The 23,905-nt window shown below is 34.5% G+C and overlaps 1 protein-coding gene across 1 annotated transcript; it reads right to left on the reverse strand.

Moving 5' to 3' along the window:
• Positions 1 to 2,156: 2,156 nt before the first annotated feature.
• On the reverse strand, positions 2,157 to 22,824 carry LOC121415434 (ephrin type-B receptor 3-like). Its single transcript, XM_041608637.1, has 16 exons — positions 22,768 to 22,824; positions 22,077 to 22,168; positions 21,461 to 21,517; positions 20,754 to 20,823; positions 19,307 to 19,351; positions 18,285 to 18,481; positions 17,868 to 17,942; positions 16,675 to 16,786; positions 15,970 to 16,074; positions 8,784 to 9,053; positions 7,573 to 7,740; positions 6,778 to 6,959; positions 5,574 to 5,657; positions 4,990 to 5,204; positions 4,415 to 4,552; positions 2,157 to 2,601 (listed from the first exon to the last, which is right to left on the reverse strand). Exons 2-16 carry the CDS (start codon positions 22,152 to 22,154, stop codon positions 2,157 to 2,159), a joined length of 2,241 nt encoding a protein of 746 aa, XP_041464571.1. The 5' UTR covers positions 22,155 to 22,168; positions 22,768 to 22,824.
• Between the last annotated feature and the right edge of the window lie 1,081 nt (positions 22,825 to 23,905).

Below are 23,905 nucleotides of genomic sequence, written 5' to 3' on the forward strand. Positions count from 1 at the left end.
AACCTCATACACACACCCACACCTACTCACTCTCTCTTCCTGACATTTCGCTTTTCTTTCTCTTACTTCTTTTTTTTTCTTTCTTTCTTTCTTTCTTGCTTGCTTTCTTTCTTTTTTTCTTCTTACCATTCAAGAACAGAAACATGCCAAAACGGATCATTTTTAATTCGCCTTTATTTCTTTATCTACGTTATTCGATGTTACCTTTGTCTGCCACTCGAATTAAAAGTAAACCCTCCATATGTCACAAGATTGAAGGTTTATTTATTGAATGCCAACATAAAATAGATCCATCTAGTTATCCTTACAATGATTGTCGATTGTCAAACATGACTGTCGTATCCCATTCCTTTTGTTGCCGGAAAAAACAAACACCAGTATTGCAATCCTAACAATGATGACAATGGTATTTCTAGATCGCCATCCTTCTTTATGAAAAAAATAAGCAAAACAAAAACCTAGGAGAGATACTTAGAGCATTTATGAAATATGAGAAAAAGAAAGAAAATGATTATACCATTCCATATTCCTCTTTTAGGTTTTACATTCCTACATACAATCACTTTTTTTTAAAACAGCTCTCAAGTTTGTTGTACCCTTTACTTTATGAGATGTTTAGAAAAACATGTATTTAAAGTGATTGGTTAACATTGGTTTGACTTTTTAAAAATCTGAACTAGAAGGTCACACTTGTCACCTGTGTCTGTGATATGTTACAAAAATGAAGCCCAGAAAAAATTGCGTTCAAAAATAATACTTTAGTGCTTCAAAAATTGAAATATAAAGTGACCGGAAACACCATCTTAATTTCATTCCATACACTTATGTGTACTATTTAGGCGTCTATAAGACACCTATTTACAAAATCGGGGTTTGCCTTGTTGTTTTAGCTTTTCATTCTCAATAATGGTTGTTTTCAGGGTTTATTAGTTCTAATACATGCACTTGTACACATGTTTCATCTTCGTTTGAGATTTTTTAATCGGCTGCTCACAAAGTTAAACAATACCTTGAAAACAATTTGTTAAATAATGTTTCAATAAATACCACTATCGGTACTATAATTGTCATTTTTATTATTGTTGCCATCATTTTTAATTGAATTGCTTCTATTAGTAGTATAAGATATAGTAGCAGTAAAAGCTGTACAAGTAGTGTTATAAACATTGTTATTACAAGCCTTATTGGTATTGTTTTCATTATTTTGTTTCGTTTTATTTTTGTTATCATTATCATTATTATCATTATTAATGATAATGATAATATTCGTTATTATTATCATTATATGATCATTAGTATCATGATCGGGCATCTATAACAAAATTCATTTCATGTGACATCGATACTTTTCAGAGCATATACATTGATATAATCTAAATATAAAGTGTAATAATGACGTTCAAAGTAGGACATGTAGAGACTTAGCAGATAATATTTTAGTCGTGCGGTATTGTGACAAAAACATTGAACTTTAGAGCTGCACGAAAGAGATCCGTTTTCCCACGTTTATTTTCCGTTGATATCCATACGAAATCTCAGTGGCAAATATAAAGTGTGAAATTTACTCATGCTAGAAATATAATTAGGTTTACTGTCTCCTGAATTGTTCATTGCCTAAATTATGATGAGTTGCCCTAGTTTGCAAGAAAGCAAGTAATATGTTATGAAAATAAGAAAATACTGAACTCATACCATAAATTGGAGAATGCAAAGGGACAAGTTTTATCTAAGCCCGCTGAAAATAATGAATGTAGTTTCACTCATTAATCTTAAGACAATCCTGGATGCCAAAGATGTGTCTAAACTATTCAAGCAAAATGTGATTGAAAATAAAGATACCAGCTGAGAGGAAACTTATTCTTTAACGTTACATTTGACAACCTTACAGCTAATACAGCACAAGATAAATACATTTGACAATTTTGGCAAATAATTAATCGCTTCATATCAATCTTATTTTCTTTGAGTAGCGTTTGCCACATTTGACAATGTTTTTAAAGTCAGGGCATCCGGGAATGGTTATATTCATCTGTTACAGTATATAGTTCTTTGACAATTATTGAATCAAATTTTTAACCCAGCTACAGGTAAAATATAACATGTATATTGAAGATGATAACTTGACTGAACACAGGAAAGCTAATTTGGCTATCTTCTTACACTTTATCCGATACCACTTCAGTACCACCACAACCATGCTCTATCGGATCCAGTAAAATCCTACTGTCACGCTTGATCGATACCGAGCATTCCTCTTCCTCCATCAGAAATCCAGGATTTCTATGACCCATGGCCGTTTCCATGGATTTAGTATTCATAGCAACCGAATCTTTCATCTTCTTCGGATGACCCACCTCCTCCTCTGCCATTCTTTCACCAATCGCCGGCATGTTCATATCTTCCTCTGATAAGTTTTGGCCGACTGATTCCTTGTCGTCGAGTGATGGCGCTGTAGTGAAATTGAACTGCTGGACGTCATCGAGCTCCGCAGTGAGGTAGTCTGAATCGACGGCGAGCATGTCGTCCAGTCGCTTGAATATCGCGGTGAAGGTTGGACGCTCCGATGGGCTGGCATGCCAACATGCCCTCATGATGTCATAGCTGATTTGATAATAGCAGAAAGAAGAAAATGCAAAGATGATAATGACGATTGCCATTTTATCTGTTTCTGACAAATCTTAAGCAAGGATACTGACAAAGATTCCATGATAACAAGGGAAGGTTGGCACAAGACATTTATCGGTTTTTATCTATTTTTTTAAGTGTTCGGTGCAAAATAAGGCGTACTTGTCATAAAAAACAAAATCGAATAAAAAAAGGAAAAGGAAAAGGAAAGCTAATAAATAAAAAAAAACAATTACACACTATGAGGTAAAATTCTAAATAACGCAAAAGCAGATAAGCTATCATTTCCTGAAATTCCCTTAATAGTGATTACCCAATGACGTATTAAACCATTGACCTCTTGAGCCTCGTAGACCCTGATGTTAGCCTTTTAATATCTAGTTTTTAGTGAGACAAATGTCGCCAAATGGGTTCTTTTATGACACCATCCTAACGCTTACCCTGTTAATTCAAGGCCTATAATTATTTATTACAGATATACATGTATATATCAGATACCTCAATTGGTGAAGTTAAAATATGAATAGATTCAACTCTGTTTTTCCAGAAGATAATACTTTAGTCTGGTCTTATATATCCTGACCAATATTTTACTATCACAACTATCCTCTACATAATTTATCATTATTCGTTAGCTATAAGTACCCTTTAAAATTATTGGATGTGTATTTCATTGTTTCTCTTTTTTCCTCGACAATCACTCAGAAAAAAAATTCTGCCCATATGAAACGAAAATTGTATCGTTAAACAAGTACAAAGCTACACTGAAACTATTTTCGAATATGAATAAGTATCCACAAGCTCATTTGAATGGAAATGTTCATCAGAAATATTTTCTTTGAACATTTTTTCATTCTAGAGTAAGGCTCAAAGTCTACAATGATATCTGAACTAGATTTCATTTTCTGGACAAAATAACAACAACGGTTTCCATGGGCAATGTTGCAGTAAGCAATCCAGGCTGAATTAATTAATGACGTAAAGCAATTGGTATAGATTGGATATAAGATTATATTCGATGCCATTTTCACGAATGACTCTATGACGTACTTTCGTCAGTATGTTTTATCAATATGATCAAAAGGTTTAAACGTTATTTCTCTATTGAAAATACCTTGAAGGTAGATAATGTTTCCTATAGAAAGACAAAAGCATTTTGCAGTGTATATATATATGTATATGTGTGTGTTATTCATCATATGAATATGAATGCGTTGTTTCATTTTTATTTGTAGACATCTTGATTTAGTTTCTTTTTACGCATGTATTTATAACATCTTTCCTTTATAAACCACTTTCTGAGGTTGGTTTCAAATTAAAGAGGAGACAAAAACAAGACTTTCCCGGAGTGATATATCTTTCCGTTGAAACTTGTGTTTAAATCGCCATGTCGCCCCATGCACAGAATTTATTATGATTTTAAAGTGATAAAGCATGTGTTTTATGGATCTTGATTTCTTAATGACTTGTGGTTTTATAAGGAATATCTGAGTCATTTTCTTGTCTGAGACGTTACACCATCAGGCCAGTATCGTGGGCTATTCAATACATCAAAGTCTACCATGCATGGGTGTCGAGTTTTATCTATTTTTTTTTTTGGGGGGTTTACCCTTAATAACATGACGATAAAGAGAACGCATAGGATGGTCATGGTGATGGTAGTGATGATTATCGCATATACGCATATTGACCGTCGATTTATTTTCCTTCTCCTGATCTTCCCTCTCCTAATTTTCGCATGTTCACAGTTATTTTGAAACAGTTAGGAACAGAGAGATGGAGAACTCACATGTCATCCGGACACTGATCAGGTTTGGGCATACGGTATCCTTCTTGTAGTTTTGTTATGATTTCTCTTCCATCCATTCCCGGGTAAGGTATGCCACCAAGGGTGTAGATTTCATACATCACGATTCCGAAAGACCATCTGCGATATTAAAAGAAATGTTGAAGTCAAACGCGTTATTCAAAGGGAATCACTCCCCCTGTGTTCCGTGTTAGTATTATCTAACATGGTGCAAGACATATTCATTGAAATCATAACAAATACCAAATATTATGCATGTATATGTATATTAATACAATAAATTAAGCACTTAAAGTATAAAAAAAAATCGACAAAAGATTGAGATAGACGTTCAAATGTCAAATCAAATGTCAAATTTGACATTCAGTATAATTTCTTGTTAATTACAGGGTAAATCTTATTTCAGGCATAGTTGTCCATTGATACTTGGTTCTCCTTCCAAATTGAAAAGCATGATGCAAGTACAACCCTTATGCAATTTATAACAAGAACTATAAAATATTATAAATTATGAATACCCTCTAGCGATTATAAAATATTATGTTCCATGAACTCACACATCACTCTGTATGGTACATCTTCCAATGGTATTCGTCTCAAGACTAACCCACTTGACTGGTCTTTTCTTGTCTGGAGCGAGTCGTTTGTAGCCACTCTGATAGATGTCATCAGCCAGACCGAAATCCGATATCTTCACTTCTAACCCTTCTCCAACTAACACATTGCGAGCGGCTAGATCACCATGGTAATAGCGAGTTTTGAAGATGTATTCCTTGAAAGAATGCAGATGATGTATGGAAAGGATAATAATAAAATTTTGATTTCATGTATGAGGCCGAGGTAAACGTAAGTTGCAGTTTTCAAGACAGGTGACAGACTTTAGAAAAGAAATTAATGTGTCTGTATAAGATTAATTTTAGTTTGTTATCTGCTATATTATGTATTGTATGTTTTCGGACGAAAAGATATCCATATGTTACATACATTCTGTTTACAAAAAATGTTTTGTTTTAATACCCTTTTCATTAAAGTATCTTTTTTTGTCCATTTCCAAAGATCTATGTTGAAGTAAACCATGTATTGATTAACTGAAAAGGTCGTTGACAGGAGACGTACAAGACAAATGATATCAGAGACATACCATTCCACGAGAGATCTGCCGACAGATCTGGAGCTGGTTGGCCTGCGTAAGGTCGAAGATGCTGTCTTGTCTCCTGTACTTGTCCTAATAAAGGAGAAATATCCCAAATCAAAATGAATCATATATAACATGTCGATATTTGATGTCATTTGATTTACAGGTAATAATCTTTAAATACGAGGTGCGACACGAAAAGATGTTCAATATCGATAATATCCCCGCTTGGATGACTGCCAAGGCAGTGGTGTACCTAGGATTTTCCAAAGGGGGGAGGGGCAAATTCATCCGCCAAAAATTTAGCAAGCAAAAAAAAATAAAAAATCAAGTTCAAAAGCATGGGTTGTGACTCGTCAGGGGGCGGTCTGCCCCCCCCCCCCCCCCGTAGGTACAATGTACGCTAATGTGCCCAGGTCAATCTTTACGAAGACGCAATCACCTCCCACGATATGTCATTTGTATTTGAAATCCAACAACATCGTCCATGGCAGCCACATAGCTATCATCATCTCTCCCTTAATGGCATCTACCACCAATAGAATCACGAATCCTCTAACATCAGTCCACCAAAATAACCATATGACGCAGCAACAGTGTAAACACACTATGCCCTTCCTCTGACCGCTGTATATAGTAATTTAATGCCGTACATTAATTTTGTCACTACAATTGTGATCACTGTATACAACATCAGAAATAAGATCAGGTGGTTGTTTCATAAAGCTGTTCGTAAAGTTACGAATGACTTTACGCACGACTGGAACATTTTCTCAGGTCATATCTCAATTTACATAGGGATATCACATAGCACAAGAAGGGATCACCAGTCGTGCGTAAAGTCATTCGTATCTTACGAACAGCTTAATGAAACACCCACCAGGAACACCACAGCTTTCAAGCACATCCAATTATACTTCATTATTTTCATCACCGCCAAAAGAGTACCACAAACATTTATAAAAAAAAAAAGGGGGAATGATATCCTTCAAATCTGTAGTAATGAAATGTAAAATATGCATAATGTTCGATGAAGCTCTTTTAATCATCAAGCCCCTGAAAAAAGGGGGGAATGTGTGAAGCAGCAGGAATATTAGGACGACGAAATCATCATATACATGGCTAGCCCATCTTCTAACCTTCTCATATTTCTAACTAACTGTTTAAGAAAGACTGCTAAGGAATGTTATATGTGATTTGCTGGTCTCACCTCCCTACATTTCCAAAGGAAGTGGAGTAGATCCCCATACTTCATGTATTCTGTAATGAGATAGTTAGGTTCTTGTGTTGTACAGCATCCTATTATCTGCAGGATGTTAGGATGTGAACCAAGATCTATCATCAGCTTAATCTCATTTAAGAAGTCCTCTTCCATTGCTGGTGTGGCGTTAACTATTGGAGAAACAAATAACAAAATATACAAAAAAGAACAGAAATAAAATTTATCAATGATAAAACATGAAAAAAATTGCTTGAACTCAAGGATATTTTTACAAAGCGAAAATGTTCATGTTCCACAATAAAGTTAGTTTGAATTTCTTCTTTTTTTCAATATTTGTTTAATATTTTTTTTCAATTAAGGTTTTTTATTCTATTATTATTATTATTATTATTATGTTTGGGGCGTTACTTGGCTTCGTTGATGTATTTTTTAAGAAAATTATATTTAGATCTCCGTCACATGCCCACACGTACGCACACGTATCCTGACACACACACATACATAAAAATCCACAGCAAATTCCCTTTTAAATTACTCAAACAATTTGAACTGTGGTGCAAAAAAAACGTTATCATAGTCAACTGATTTATTCTGTATATATTTTAAACTTACCTTACAAATCAATGGTTGGTTTTGGTTCATTCGTTTCGGCGCCATCTATGTTCACTGACGATAATGTGTATATCTTCGTAGAGTGAATGATGCGTTCCAAATTAGTTGTGTGGCATTTTGCAACGTACAGTTTTAGGTATATGAGCAAATGATATGGTTTTTAATACTAACCTCTCAAACTCTTAACAGCTACTGGAACGTATTCCTTGGTTCCATATAGACCGAATGCATAACCTTTGTATACGATTCCAAATTGACCGGCACCCAATTCCTTCTCAATCTTCAGAAGAGATCTGTCAAATTCTTTGCCTTCAAATGCAGGGTCCTTAGGACGGAAATCTGAAAGCGATATACAATTTTAGAAAAAATAAAAAATTGATTATAAACTGTGTGATCTGAGGGTAAAAAGTAAATTGTTATATATTTGGGTTCGTAGCCAACAGGTGAGAGATCAGCAACGTGGGACAGTCCTGCAAAGGCATAACGGCAATTGATGGGAGCACGGTTGGACTATTTAAGCATTCTACTCTATATGAAGATATAACTTACTTCACATTAAACAACGTTATTCTTTTGTATTTATAATTTGTCTTTGTATTTTTGACATATTTCGTATTATTTCATGCTTGGTGGTAAATTCTCGCGTTCATGAAAAAAGAAGAATTCAGGAAATAATCGTGACATTACAGAGAATCGCATTTGGCACACGGTTATCACCTTGATGATGATGATCATTAACTGCTGGGTGATCTGGTTTAGTGATTTTATACTTCGTTTTTCCAAAAGCAGGGCTCGAATTAATCCAAGGCCATCCAAGGCCATGGCCTTAGATGCCCTCAGAAATGGCCTTGATGCCCTTTCAAATATTTATAGACTAAAGGCCAAAATAACTGCCCTTTTTTGCTGTGGCCTTGGTGCCCTGCGGTAATGCAGTGCATGTGCCCCATTGAAAAGTGCATTTATTATTGATGCCCTTTTTTGGTGGCCTTGGATGTCCCATAAAGTGAAAATTGCCTGCCCTTTCCCTTAAGTGCCCTTTTGAAAAATGGCCTTGCCCCTTTAAATTCTTAATTCGAGCCCTGCAAAAATAGTTTTTTCTTCAAATTTGTTTTGGGTTTATTCATCTATTATTTTTGTTTGGGGTTGGCTTCATGAATCGCATTGACACGAGATAGTAGTTGTGTTCGTTCTCGGCATGCTTAAACCACATAGGGTACATATTCACGAATCCCTCTGGTAGAATTTCTTTCTTTCTTTACTTGTAAAAATTTATTCAGAACATTTGAGATTAATGAAAGGGACAATCTACCCCGTTATCATTGAAGTCTATGGATGTGTATAGCATACTAAACATCATTTACATATATCTGATATCAGCATACCTACAGATGGCCGTTTAACTGTAGGTGTGGGTGGCTTCTCTGCGCTGCCATTCTCAAGGTAGCGAATGAAAAGTGTCTCGTCGCTGGATTTGGAACGTCGCCGTCGAAAACGAATCAAGATGGCGGCGATACAACAGGTGAGGACGATCGCTGGCACACCTGAATAGAGCAATACCTTGGTCCACTCACTCTGACCTTGGTTCGGAGGTACAGGACTAGACGCTGGAAAATCGGTCGCAGGTAAGGTGTCAGGTATAGAATGAACAGGATCTGTCGGGGGAATGGAGACTGTATAAAATCACTTTTAAAGAATAATATATTTGATTATAAGAATTTTAAAGACTTTTAAAGAATAATATATTTGATTATAAGAATTTACAGTGCTATAAATAATAAAAGACTACGATCAGTAGCAGTAGGTGGTAGTAGTAGTAGTAGTAAAAGTAGTAGTAGTATAGTAGTAGTAGTAATAGTATAGTAGTAGTAGTAGTAGTAGAAGTATTAGCAATAGAAGTAGTAGTAGCAGTAGTAGTAGTAGTAGTAGTAGTAGTAGTAGTAGTAGTAGTAGTAGTAGTAGTAGTAGTAGTAGTAGTAGTAGTAGTAGTAGTAGTATAGTAGTAGTAGTAGTAGCATAGTAGTAGTAGGAGTAGTAGTAGTAGTAGTATAGTAGTAGTAGTAGCAGTAGTAGTAGTAGTAGTAGTAGTAGTAGTAGTAGTAGTAGTGTAGTAGTAGTAGCATAGTAGTAGTAGTAGCATAGTAGTAGTAGTAGTAGCATAGTAGTAGTAGTAGTAGTATAGTAGTAGTAGTAGTAGTAGTAGTAGTAGTAGTAGTAGTAGTAGTAGTAGTAGTATAATAAATAGTAGCAGTAGCAGTAGTAGAAGTAGTAGTAGTAGTAGTAGTAGTAGTAGTAGTAGTAGTAGTAGTAGTAGTAGTAGTAGTAGTAGTAGTAGTAGTAGTAGTAGTAGTAGTAGTAGTAGTAGTAGTAGTAGTAGTAGTAGTAGTAGTAGTAGTAGTAGTAGTAGTAGTAGTAGAATAGTAGTACGAGTGAAAGAGGATAGGCAGCGATCCGTGGGTTAAGGGTGGTTAGGGGTGGTCTCTCTACACTGTTTAAGCACTTAACAGTTATATTTTGACTCAATAAAAATGCCGCCTTAAAAAGTGTTCATTGCCCCTTTATCTAAAAAGTGCCTGTTTAAAAGTATTAACGAGTGCTTCTTTGATTTCCTATAGGTGCCAATTTTCGTATCAGATTGTTCCCTTGTGCATACAGTGGCGTCAAGGAGGCAAAAGAAATGGCCCCTCTACATCTGTTTCCGATAGTTCCATACATGTTCGCGTTCTTTTCAAGCGATAACAAGTGTCTTCCGTGAGGTAATTTTCAGACGATCATTTTCAATTCAATACACATATTCATTTTAAAGGGAAGAATTTCTATTCCTTGTTTCAGTTCAGTTTTATTTTTTCTCATTTCCAACAAAACAGTAGACAAAATCCATCTTCAATACAGTTATAGTAATTTAAATGTAATAAAGAAACATATAACATAATATATAATTTTATATTCATCTAAATTATACATTTGAAACTTGATATGGATTATGGAATATTTGTGGCTGAAAAATAACATGCTGGAAATAGAGAGTTCCACTGTGAAGCTGTGCTTGTAAATCGTTGACCCCTCAAAACAAATTCTTCATTAATATTAAATTTCATAATCAAAATAATGATGGTGGCCAAAAGAGGAAAGAAAAATGTGATATAAACAGTAATATAATCGATTATTTCAATCCGCAATAGTGAACCTATTTAGTATTATTAAACAATAACATGATGCATGAAATGAGTAATGTACAAAGAATTACAAGGAGAGACAATGAGAAGAACATATCTGCATGTGGACTAAAATAATTAAGAAAATGTTTCACATGTGATGTATAACGAGTAAGAAGTAAACGCGCAAAGGAAAAGGGTCAAAATGTATGCCTTAATTGTTGAGAAGTTGTGACGAGTTCTTCGAATAACAACAATTATAACAATTGCATTAATAATAGAAATAATAATAAAGTTGATGATATTGATATTCACAATACATATATATATATATATATATATAAATCATCTTTATTTCATAGTCAAATAGAGAAGTTACAATAAACCCAGGTCCTCTGCCAGTGATTATGGGACAAATTCCCCTTCACTGGCAATAGGCAGGGTGATAATACATAATATTAATTGAACAATTCATAAGGTACAATACATATAGTAAGATTTAACACATAATTTACATTGCATAAGAAAGATGAAAGTTACAAGCATGTTAAATGAAAAAGAAAGGTGACTGTCTCAATGAAATGAAAGAGAGATGAAGAGAGGGACCAGACAGTAATAGGAAAATACAAAATTGGAACCATCACTTTGTGATAAAGATATATATACATATAGGTACGCATCGCCACAACGAAAACAGTGTTACGTACTTATTCAAGTTCATAGAATCTTGTTATGATAAATATTTCCATTATGTGAACTATTGTAATTATGATGTTTTAAAATAGATAGACTAATAAATGTAAAAAAAAAAGTTCAAATTGTTTATTCTGATTGACATTTGGAAGTTATAGATATTACTAATAATCCATTGATTTAATGAAATATATTGTTTGAATGATTCACATTCTATGTATGTTATTATTAGACAGTAAGTATACATGTAATTGTTTCATAAACGTCACTGAATATAAATTATAATTTAGAGATCACAATACCTATATCTTGAGAGAAAAAAAAGTGGAGTTACTCATCTTTATAATGGTCAAAATTATCAAGCAGATAAAGAAGGCTAGCTTTGGTTGTTTTCCGGGACACTGAGCAATGGGGGCTCGGTCCAAGTTGGTTGGTCTTTTGCAAGGAACAAAGAATAGCTAGTCATGATGCTCATCTTGCTTATTCTATTCAACATCGCTTTGTTTTTCTTCCCTAGTTTCATCGTTTTGAGTAATGATTTGATTCTAACTTTATTTTGCTTAGACACATAACCTCTTGAACCTACTTCTATACAGAAAAGTTTGCATGAATATCCCTGGTCAATAATGTCATTAGTTAGAGGTGCATACTTATTGCATTTGCTCACATGACGTGAATCAATGTTCTGTTCGAAGGGAACTGTGAGCTCAACAACAATGACTTCTTTATTTTGGACAGATGAAAGAACAAGATCGGGTCTTAGTGGAGTCGGTAGAATATTCATAGGAATTGTGGGATGATTGGCTTTGTCAGGAAGATCTACTCGGAGAGTGTAATCTCCAGATAATGATGACTGAAGACACAATAAAAATAGTAATCATGACAAAAATAATCATGATAATAGTTAAAATATTGCCAATAAAAGAAGGGGCAAAATAAGTTTAACAGGGAGAACTAGGTTTTATACGTAGCCAATAAAAACTCTTAAGTTTTCTTTTGAAGACTGCAAGTGAAGGGGAGTTTTTCAAATCTATACGTAAAGTATTTCAAAATTTAGGGCCTTCAAAAAATTATTTTGTGCTGAAAGTGTTTTCAGTTAAGGTAAATGAAATTCTTCAGACTGTCTAGTGGGATATTTATGAATAGTTTGATTCTTTATAAACATGTCATGAAAAACTAAGGGAATTGCACCAGAATTGAATTTATACATAAATTATCCAAGATGAAACAAGTAGAGATCGCTAACTTTGAGAATATTATGTTTAAAGAAAAATGTGGATCTGAGTGGACACGAAACGGAGCATTGCAGATTATACGAATTACTTTTTTTTGTAACAATATATTTTTTTCTAACAGAGTCTGATGGGTGTTTCCCCAAAGCAAAAGTCCATAATTTAAGTTGGGTAAAACAAGACAATAATAAAGAATAAGCAAAGATCGTTGTGGAAGATGTAATTTTAGTCTGTTAATGATACCAATATTTCGAGAGATTGTTTTGCATATATTTTCGATATTTAATTTCCAGGAGAGCTTGCTATCAACAAAACACCTAAAAAATTTGTATGAGAAACCTGCTTAAGTGGTAAGTGGTAATGAAGCTAAGGAGCTACTAAATAATATGTAATTCGTCTTCAAAAGATTTATACCGTGTTTACACATTGACTCGGCTTGGGGGTTGAACACGAGAGCCGTGCTCAACACGGCAATTTCATGTTTTGTGAACGCGATCAGAGTGATCCGCGAGCCGTGTCGAACACGGCTCTATCATTCCTACAAAATCGAAGGTTTCAACCAGCGACCCGAGTCAGACTCGGCAATTTTTTGCGTGTAAACAGAAAGCCGTGTCGAACTCTCTTGACCTAGGTCACTGCAAGCGCTTTCACTTTTGGCATTCGCACGGACAAGATTCAATTCCGGCGGTGAATTTCCCGCGTTTAATTTGCGACGTCATAATTCTTCTTCCGTTCGAGATCCGCGAGCCGGGTTGAACTCGCCTTTTTATATGTACGTATGAACGCGATCTCTGATCCCTTCCTCGCGGTGTTCAAACCCGACTCGCGGATTCAACACGCGAGCCGAGTCAATGTGTAAACACGGTGTTAATGACAGTTTATTGGTTCTTATCCATTCTAAACCATTTCGCAACTCTGCAGTGACGACATCAACGAGAACATTTGGATCTCTGTTTGAAAAAAAATAAGTTAGTATCATCTGCAAATAAAATGAATGGCAGTAAATTGGATGATTTATGAAATCATTTATATAAAAAATAAACAACAAAGGGCATAAAAGACTCCCTTGCGGAACACCACAAGTAATATTTCTAAAATCAGATTCTTGCTCATTTAAATAAACAAATTGTTTTCTGTTAGAGAGGTAACTCCTGAACCACTCCAAGGCCTTTCCACGGACACCGATATGATTGAGTTTATACAGTGCGTATCAAAAAAAAAGTTTACACTTTGAAAAAGCCCTGGGAATTAAAAAATATACAACATGTGGGTAATTTTTTCACATATAATCTTGGGTTTGGGTCTCATCTATCCAATGAAAGTAAAAGTTTTGACAGAATCTTACGATTGAGTGAGCACTGTCCATTTTTGTAAAGCTCGCAGAAATCTGTTTGCGCAGAAATGCTTTTTTTCACACTGTGTAAAGGGGAAAGGGCGAAATCAAACTTACCCTGCGAAACATTTCTCATACATTTCCCTTGCACTTTTAGTCAATTGAAATAAAATGGATACATTCAAGCATTTTGGAACAATTTTGCCACCCAAATTGAAATTTCAACACTTAGTAAGCACAACATTTACCCTTTTTGTGCCAGTTGGATCTGAGGACATACCTGAATCTGAACAAAAGCTTTTATCAGACATCTCGAGCATTTTTTCACTAAGTTTTCATAATTTGAAGTGGGTTTACATGTCATTTTTAATTTAATACTTGTTTCTCCACACTTTTCCTAAGCTTGAGGATGATTAACAAAATGATAATCAAGCCTACGCCATTTCATGTAAATCACAGCTCAGTGTGCAGCAAATATCGTCACGATGGCCTCAGTGTGTGGGGGAGATGGATGGGGTGCAATGCACTCTTCGAATTGTTTTGGGCAAGGAAACAAGTTTAAAAGGTAAAATATGTCTTCAAAGCAATTTACTAGCTAGATTAAACGTGTTCTTCATGATTAAGGTCTACTTTTATTCGCATAACTATTTCAAAGTTCTGCGCAAATCATTTTTCACTAACTTTTCAAAAGTAAGTGGTGCTCGCTCAAGCGGAAACGTTTTTCGACAGTTATATTGTCATTTGCTTAAATGGATCTGTACCAATGTTAAAATGTAGAAAAATCTTCAGGAATTTACAAATACATAATTTTACAGGATTTTTTCTAAGTGTAAACTTTTTTTTGATACGCACTGTAGAGTAAAATGTCATGATTTATCGTATCGAAGGCCTTGGAGCAGTCCAGGAATATACCAACTGTGTGAGAAGAAGAGTCACTTGAATGGGCAACCTTTTCTACAAAAGTCATTAAAGCATGAACAGTACTATGTTTCTCCCTAAAACCAAATTGGAAGTTTGAAAAGATATTATTTTTCTTCAAGAAAATTATCATTCGAGTAACTACTATTTTTTCTAAAATTTGGGAAAAAGAAGACAATAACGAGATTGGCCGATAGTTACCTACTTCAAGTGTGTCGCCCTTCTTAAATAATGGTATGATTTTAGCAAATTTCATGGAATTAGGAAATTCACGGTGCAGCAGTGATAAATTAAAGATATGAACCAATGGATCTAAAATGTAAGGAATAATGGCCTTTAAAATAACGTTACTAATTCCGTCAAAGCGGGAACTTTTTCATTTTGTAAGTTGGAAACAAAGTTTGTGACTTCTTGTCTATTCGTAGGAAAAAGGAAAATAGAACTTGGATTTGCAGGACCTAAAAATTCAGTAAAACACCGGTCAGAAGGGGGAATATCTTTAGCCAGATCGTTACCAATTGAGGAAAAGTAATTATTAAAAATATTCGCTATATATTTTGGATCTTCATCAATTTCATTAGTATTCCTGATTCTATTTATATCAGAAACTCATTTTGGATCTTCATCAATTTCATTAGTATTCCTGATTCTATATAAGTTCATTGCTTGTTTGATGATTTTCCATGTTTTGGGGGTATCGTGTTTGAACATTTCCAAACGATTTACAAAATATTTTATTTTCTCTAAACGAATGATATTGATTAATGTGTTTTTATAGGACGTGTACTTTAATTTAGCTTTCTCAGTACCTTTAATTTGTATTTATAAAAAATATTATTTTTCGATTAATTGAGCGTAGAATAGATTTTGATATCCAAGGAAGTTTGGGTGTTTTTTTTAATTTGTTTTAATTTTTTGTTTTGGCATAACTATGTCCAGCTGATTGCTTAATATTTGGGAAAAAACTCCATATGAATTATTTAGGTTTTCATTTATGTTAACACACTGCACAACATTAAGAGTTGTAATTAGCACCATAATGGGCCGCAAAGCAGGTTTAACGACTTGATTTTCTTGCTCAACTTACATTAACGTTTTGTGACAGTGAAAATATCTGTATCCAATTTCCCTTTTTCGTCTTTGCCCCCCCCCCCCCACAAATATTTATTCTAGGTATAGACAAAGAGAAGAATCTTCACCCCGTAAACATGTAGAGTTACGACCACATTACATTACCTACCTGACACCTGATTAATCTGACTGTATGTTTGTGGGGTTGATGACGTCAAAACGGGTATATGACGTCTTCTCACCTCAATTTCCACCATCTCAGAGTCTCCGATCTCTAAAGTGAAAATTGTATTGAATCGAATTGGAAAATCATTGGAAAAATGTAAGCTTGTTATAAAGGTTTGGATTATATTTTAATTGGTCTATTACTGCATAAGATACATAACTGTTTAAATGCTAGCTTAATTTCATTTTCATATCCAACAAACAAATATTACAATTCAAGTAACACCGTGTACAATGTAAAACGATGCAAAGCACTGAACTTACAACGGTTTTAGAATTAAAAACATTTAAGTACTTACTCCTGTGGTAAACCCATCGCTCCTATTTTAATTGATGGCATTTTGAAATAATGGTCAAATTACTTGCAACATAAAAGTAAAAATGATTCATTTTGGTAGTATTCATAATATCATTAAGGTTGTTTGAAGAAGCACATGCAATTTAGATATGGTCACCTTGGACCCCCCCCCCCCCCCCCCCGGCCCTCTCTTTCTCTCTCTCTCTCTCTCTTGTCCCATAAATCAGAAAGCCATTACATATTATTCAACATCTCTAAACGGATGTTCATTGTATGGGGTCTCCGGTTTTACCCTCAGCAGATAGCGGATAACAGATAACTGAAAACTAACTATCGGATGTTGGGGCTTACCGAGTGGAGGAGCAGACGTAACATACGTTGTTGGTGTTGAGGTAAAGTTTAGACGATATGCTGGTCCAGAAATACTCCCAAACTTGCCATCTTGGGCGACGTACGCAGTAACCTACATTTTATAAAAAGAAAACATATTTTGAAATAAATTGGTACTGGATTCAACACAAAAGAAAATTAATCCGATTAATTAGTTGGAAAATACAATTACAATTGGCATTACCTACATAATAATATATTAGTATGAAGAGTATTATGTTACGGATCGAGAGACATTACTTCTATTCGTGGTGTACAATCAATATCATTAGAGAATTTTTGCTCACCGACGAACTGAAGAGTCAAAAGACTAACCGCCCTTTCACACGGAAAAATCGAAATTTGAATGATGATTCCACTGAAAAATAAGGCTAATGACGAATTTTAGCACGTGTGAAACCAAACAAGAAACTCGAACGCTAATCGCAAATACGAATTCAAATTCTATTCCATAGATGAATTCCAGTTAAGTTTCACTAAAATTACGGTACGAATTTTACGTGTGAACAGGTTGACCTCCAAAACATCTCTTGAGGGGCCGAGCTACGTGTCCTTTCAGGCACGTCCGTAGATAATACAATTGTCATGCACTCATTCTATCATTGCATTGCTTTAATTGACAAGTCACCAAGGACACATACCACCTCCGTTCGGGAATTCGAATTCAAATCACAGTTTTTGAATGAGCGTGTGAAAGGTCCGATGATTCTAAAGACGAATTGCAATGATCAATGCAATGATTACTCGAGATTCACGTGTGAAGAAGGTCCGAAGTGTATTTAAAACGCCCTTTAAAGAAAAAAGAACAGCTATGAACTTTTGTCGAAAACTGGTAAACTGGAAAAGCAGTTTCGTTCTCTGTTTCGACCTGATTTGATTCACCAATTTTCGACAGAGTCTTATTTGTTGTTATCAGTCATCTCATTGTGATTTTGTATTCGTACGCTATATAAGCACCCCCCCCCCCTCCCCACTTGCAAAACCGTACTGCGGCCTCTGTATCTATAGACCTTAAAGTTCCCTTAACTTTTATCGGATTTTCCTCCTAAAAATAATCTAGCCAAAATTCTTTACCTTGACCTTGACATTATTGTTTAAATGATCAACTTTCTAATACTACTTTTAATCATAATGTAACCATAAGATAAGCTCACCATGAGGCTATTTTCGATACCCTCTGTGATATTGGGGATGTTCCTGAAGAATGTTACATCTGGACCATCAGCATGCTTATATAACAAAAAAAAAAGAAAAAAAAAGTTAGGGAACAAATATTACAGACTCGGTTCATGTTGTTTGCTGAAAATTATTTTTCTTATCGCTCCAGTTTGATGGAGTTTTATAGAAATGCCTCTCTTAAAGAACTCATTTTATGGTTATAAATAAATAGTAAAATCGAATGATACCTCGCACTAAAGAGAACATACTTGATAATGTGATCCAAAGCAAATTATTGGGATCCCACAATTGTTAATCATAAATCGAATTGATTAATTTTGACTGCTGAATAGATTTTAAAGTATGTTTTTTTTCCCGGCCAACCTAAACTAGAGATGATTCAAAACGCTCACTTCTTCGTTGACTCGCAGAAGTTTCGTAAACACCATGCCTTTCGCGTTCCATATATTGAGAGAAAATAATGTGAGAAGGCCGTTGATCTGCACTGGACGACGCCATGTCACATAGATGGTCACCGTAGGGTTAGGTCTCTGATACTTTATGATATCGTCTATCTGCACGGCAACTGGTACACCGATCGTTGCTATGTCTGATTGGTGAGAGGAAGGTCCGAATGTGTGGCATGGGATAGTATAAATGCGAGAAAAAAGAAAAAGACATAAGCATGGGAAATGCTCTTTGAATAAGTGAACACACTGCAAAAACTCCAGTGTTGATTTAACACCAGCCGGAAATTCCACACCAGAGAAGTATTGAAACAACACCACTTTGGAATCAAACCGATGCTGTTTTAAAACTAATTATTGTTGTATAAGCACCTATCTGGTGTTGAACTAATAACCAAAACGGTGTTGTTTAACACTTCTCTGATATAGATTCTGGGATGGTGTTAAATCAACACCAGAGTTTTTACAGTGCAGTGTTTCATAGAGAAACCATGATATTGACACTGTGCACAGTGGTATAGGGTCTTACCATCATTTTAGTATGGTAAAACCGTATACCACACTGTACATGCGTTTTAGATTTCGTTTCAATATGACGTGTGGGAACACTGGTGCATTGTTCCGATGAAACTATCTCTGCAAAACCCGCTATAATCCTTGTAATATTGCCTTAATTTTGTAACGACAAAAGCAATTGTTTTGTACCGCCGCGGCTCGCTGATCATTTGTTATATGCAGGAGAGTGTCGCACACAGAGTTTCATTTTCGTTTTATCAAGCTTATATCTCATGTAATTGCTCATTAAAGGGTAACAATTCAATAAATATTGCTGAACCGAGTATATGAAATAAGTTTCTCATTTACCCTAAAGATTGCAGAAATCGAATATAATTATATTGCTTCAAGTGATAAAATAAACCAAAGGAATCCCGATAAAGAAGACGTTGAGAATAACCATCTATAATTACCTTTTGACGCGCAGTAGTCCAGATCAGACGTTTCTACGTAACAATCTGTGTAGTGATTAGAATTACAATATGAATATTGATGATTTATTAGGCCTACTAGCTACCCTTTTTGTAAACTTATTGATACAGTAGTCTAATGTTTGACCCTATATCATTTTTTTTTTACAATTCACGCCTAATCATACTACTTCTTTTCATATATGTCTGTTTATACTTGTCATGTGTTAATGTATGTCCTCATCAGATAAGTATTGAAAAACGCCAGTTTTTTAATCAAACCAATGTTGTTTTAATACTAATTAGCGTTATATAAACACTTACCTGGTTTTAGACCAAAACCAAACTGGTGTTGATTCACACTTCTCTGGTGTGGACATAATGTAGATTCCGGGCTGGTGTTAAATCAACACCGGAGCTTTTGCAGTGTATATGTATGTACGTACGGGTGTGCGTGTGTATTTACCTATGTATGCGTGTATGTGTGCATGTATTTATGTATATATTCATCATGGTAATGAAATATATTGATGAAAATTAGATTACTTGATTACAAGAATGGCAATGATCAGCATTAAAAAACACTATATCACGAATGCAAATCCCCAAACTTACAAAACACACAAGCGCACACACGCACCATGGCACACATATTCAAGACCACAAACCACCAATCGCCCGACACATCCCACTAAGCCGTCGTTATCACGCACATAATGATGATCGGAGGAGCTTAAAGGCCAAGTCCACCCCAAAAAATTGATATAAATAATAAGAGAAAAATCAAACAAGCATAACACTGAAAATTTCATTAAAATCGGATGTACTGTAAAGAAAGCTATGACATTTTAAAGTTTCGCCCATTCAAAAAAAAAAATATATGTACACATCAGTGATATTCAATGAGAGAGTCAATGACGTCCTTCACTCATTATTCATTTTGTTTTTTAATTGTTTGAATAATGAAATATTTCATTTTTTACAGATTTAACAATGAGGATCCTCTTGTTTTAACCACAAAATAATACATACACATGTTAAGGGAGGAAAATAACTTCGTTTCACATGATTATGGGCATGATGAAGGGAAATAAGAACAATTCATATTCCATGTAATGCAGAAGAAGATAAATAATGAGTGGATGATTTCATTAGTTTTCTTTTTTGCATACTGATCTAGATGTGAATATAGCTATTTTGTGAAATTATGTAAAACTTTAAGGTGCCGTAACTTCCTTATTTCATTCCGATTTTGTGTTATTCTTCTTTGACTTTTCTCTTTTTATTCCAACCAACTGCGGGGGACTCGCTCTTTAAACACAGAAAAGTGACAATTACCAGTCGTTTCTTGGGTTGAGAGGTTTATGATTATAGGAAGGACTTTTAATATTGATTGATAAAGATCGATTAAAAAGCAGGATGTTTATCTGTGACTGGTGTTCTTACATACCGGGTGCTGCTGTTGATAATTCCTCCGCGGGCTGAGAAACGCCATGAGAGGTCGAATCGTAGAGACCAATCTAAATCGATCGAAAAAAAATTGTCATGCTGGCTCTAAGAGTTTTTGGTTATCTTAGGGAGACAAATATTGTTGGACAGGGAGACATCGGCCCTTAATATGAAGGTCTAAATCACTGTGGGGATGTTTTCTCCATTTTAAAAGAAACTAGCAGGAAGGGGCAAGATTATTGCAATATACGGTAGGCAATAAACTAGAAGGAAATTAAGAGCAAACGTCACTAATTGTGAGATTACTGATATATCTTAATATATGTAGTATTGAGAGATATTCAGGAGAGCCGGCTCTTCCCCCAACCATAACGCAAATCATGTTTGAAGCCAGTAACTTGTTGTAACTAGATGATGACATCTTTTGGGGATTTTAATTATTTGGAAATTCGGTGATTTTTTTTTATTTCATCACTATCACAATTTAAAGAGAATGTGGAACGCGCCCATCTCGCGTGGCTTGTGTGGTCTTCAAAATATGAAAACATTTAAAACATAAGAGAGTCTTCATATAACCAGATACAATTTAGGATTCTGAGGTTACAGAATAATCCTATGTTCGTGTTAATTTCTATTTTTATTTGTATTTAAATGCCAACTAAACAAAATATTCAACAATCAAGTGTTTTCATACAACAAGAAACTTACCTGGAATACATATGTAGAGCCATGTTGAAGATTATTGAACACTGCAAACGTATCTATCTATATCCACATGCATAGAAAATAATAACTATTAGACAATCATCTCTTCAAGATAGGCTCATAATTATGTTTGTATTGGGGGTTGTTTGTTTTCAAATACAGCACTTTCACCGAGATATCTAAAAGGAAGTATAGGTCGTTTGTGTTAATATGATACACACATGCTGTTGTAAAAAAAATGTTTCTTCTACAGGTAAGCTTCATTCTGTCGGTCATGAAAATGGTTATTTTACCAATCCTTTTAAGAATGTCTCATCGTTGTCAACAGAGAAACATTAAGAATGTTCAAGAATTTATATTTAATTTGCTAAAATATCACTGCAAGAACAGCACGTATTCTCTGATTCAAGATAATATTCGGGGTATGTTTTTGTTTCAAATGCTCTTAAACCGTATAAGCGTGCCATTGGAAGAAAACGAAACACATCGTTCATAAAAGACACAACTGAAAGCAACTGTTGATACGGCTCATTAGATTTTGTATTATCTGTTACAATAGTTTCAGGGGGTGGGGCACTTATCCCTTGCATCCCCCACCAACCTGTGTATTCATACTTACCACATATTGGTTGGAACCGTCCTCACAATCTAATCTGGAAGAATAAAATTCCCCATCTGCCTTGACCATTCTAACCATAAATTTGTCATATCCTATTAAATGATAAAAACATATTTTCACTGGATCTTTTTCAACATTTTTATACACAGCAATTAAGCAGAAAGTAAAGAAGAAATCAGCTTTCCTCGAAATGATAGGTACATAATAAATTCCCTTTTTAAAATCTGATGAAAGTTACATACATAGGAAAAAATGTGGAATAAAATAATACGAACCGTCATAAAATGATTAAGATGTAACGAGAGGAAACGTAGAATTCATTTTTCTTGAAATTCAACATTCTCAAAATGTTTGAACATGGTGTTTATACACGTACTTGAAATTGAAGCTTGAGACTATCATGTACATTAGTGTATATACTTGTTAAAGGCTTTCAAAACGAAAGAATACATCGAAAATTTATTTACAGCAAAGAAAACCCATACGTTCGAATCGCTTTGAGAGCATGGTAAACATGGTAAACATGTATATATAAATGAACATTACTATGAATAGAAATTAATTCAGATAAAAAGTAACTATTCATTTTTAGTATGATAAATTTCCCAATTCTAACTGGGCTTCCTCGTTGTTTATTTTTTATTCAGCCCATATGTAATTGTGTATATAAAACTCAATATAAATATCTTACCTGTTCCATGTGGATGGTCCCAACTAAAGTTGGCTCTAAGATTGTAAGAAATTTTGTCATCTGACATGTCTGAATTTACGGTCACCGTCTCAAAGTGCACCTTCAAAGAGCTTTCCGAAATTTCCGCTATAAAGAAATAGAATACATTACATGCCCATGAAACATGAAAATGTCAGCACATTTAGGGGGAGTATTTAAGAAATTCCCATGATTTCGCCATCCCCTTCCCCCCCAAAAAAAAAAAAAATATATATATATATATACATAAATGCATATATATGTATATATGTGTGTGCACATAATTTGAATGAATATAAATGATTAATTAAAAAACAATAATAATAATTGGCGAAATAAATTGAACACTAAATTCCATTAAAAAAAACTTTCTTAATCAAAGCGTTAATTAATGTTGTATTTGTATATATATATATATATTGTTGTATGAAATAAAAGAATAGTAAACGACAAATAATACTTTCCTTAAAATGTCAGTGGTATTAATGTCACACAGTCATAATTGCCATTTTCTTTGAAGCATGAATATTTACCTTTGTACAAGTCATCACCCATCTTCCTTGCGTAACAAAAACAAGTTATATAGGTTGGTGAAACTCCACAATTTAATGTCATTTTACTCTGGCTGCAATGGGTTTAACTTTTTTTTCAGAAAGACTCAACGTAGAATTGATTGGGGTCGAAATAATTTTCAATTATCAAGAAGATGTGCGAGCGATGCGACTGAGCGTAGGTTATCTCATTCTCAGAATTTTAAATTTGAATGGAATGCAAAAAAAATATAAATTACTTCGACAATAGTATCAGTTACATTTTTGATAGGTGGGGTTTACCCCCGTAACCCCCCCCCCCCCGCGTATAATTACGCATGTATCGAAAGCTCTCTTTTTGTCTTAATATCACAATCAATCACAATCAAAGATACAGAATAGGTTATAAGCAAACTCACCAAACGGAAAGATGGTATTGCATTTCTGACAATCGATGCGCACTGGACTTAGAAGAAGAATGAATGAATATACCCATGTACACGTTAAAATCGCCATACCATTTAAAATGTATCTCGTAAGAAATTCAAGTGCGCATAATGACATGTCTTGGTTACGTACAAGGAGTACTA

The sequence above is a fragment of the Lytechinus variegatus genome, chromosome 5 (assembly GCF_018143015.1).
Source record: "Lytechinus variegatus isolate NC3 chromosome 5, Lvar_3.0, whole genome shotgun sequence".
Taxonomy (NCBI): domain Eukaryota; kingdom Metazoa; phylum Echinodermata; class Echinoidea; order Temnopleuroida; family Toxopneustidae; genus Lytechinus; species Lytechinus variegatus.

Excerpts from the sequence above, each read along its gene's own strand:
- LOC121415434 (XM_041608637.1), bottom strand. The coding sequence starts at position 22,154 with ATGGTTAGAATGGTCAAGGCAGATGGGGAATTTTATTCTTCCAGATTA. Across the intron at positions 16,787-17,867 it reads GTATCGAAAATAGCCTCATG|GTTACTGCGTACGTCGCCCA; the intron begins GTGAGCTTATCT and ends TATAAAATGTAG. Across the intron at positions 4,553-4,989 it reads TGTACCATACAGAGTGATGT|ATGGTCTTTCGGAATCGTGA; the intron begins GTGAGTTCATGG and ends TTAATATCGCAG.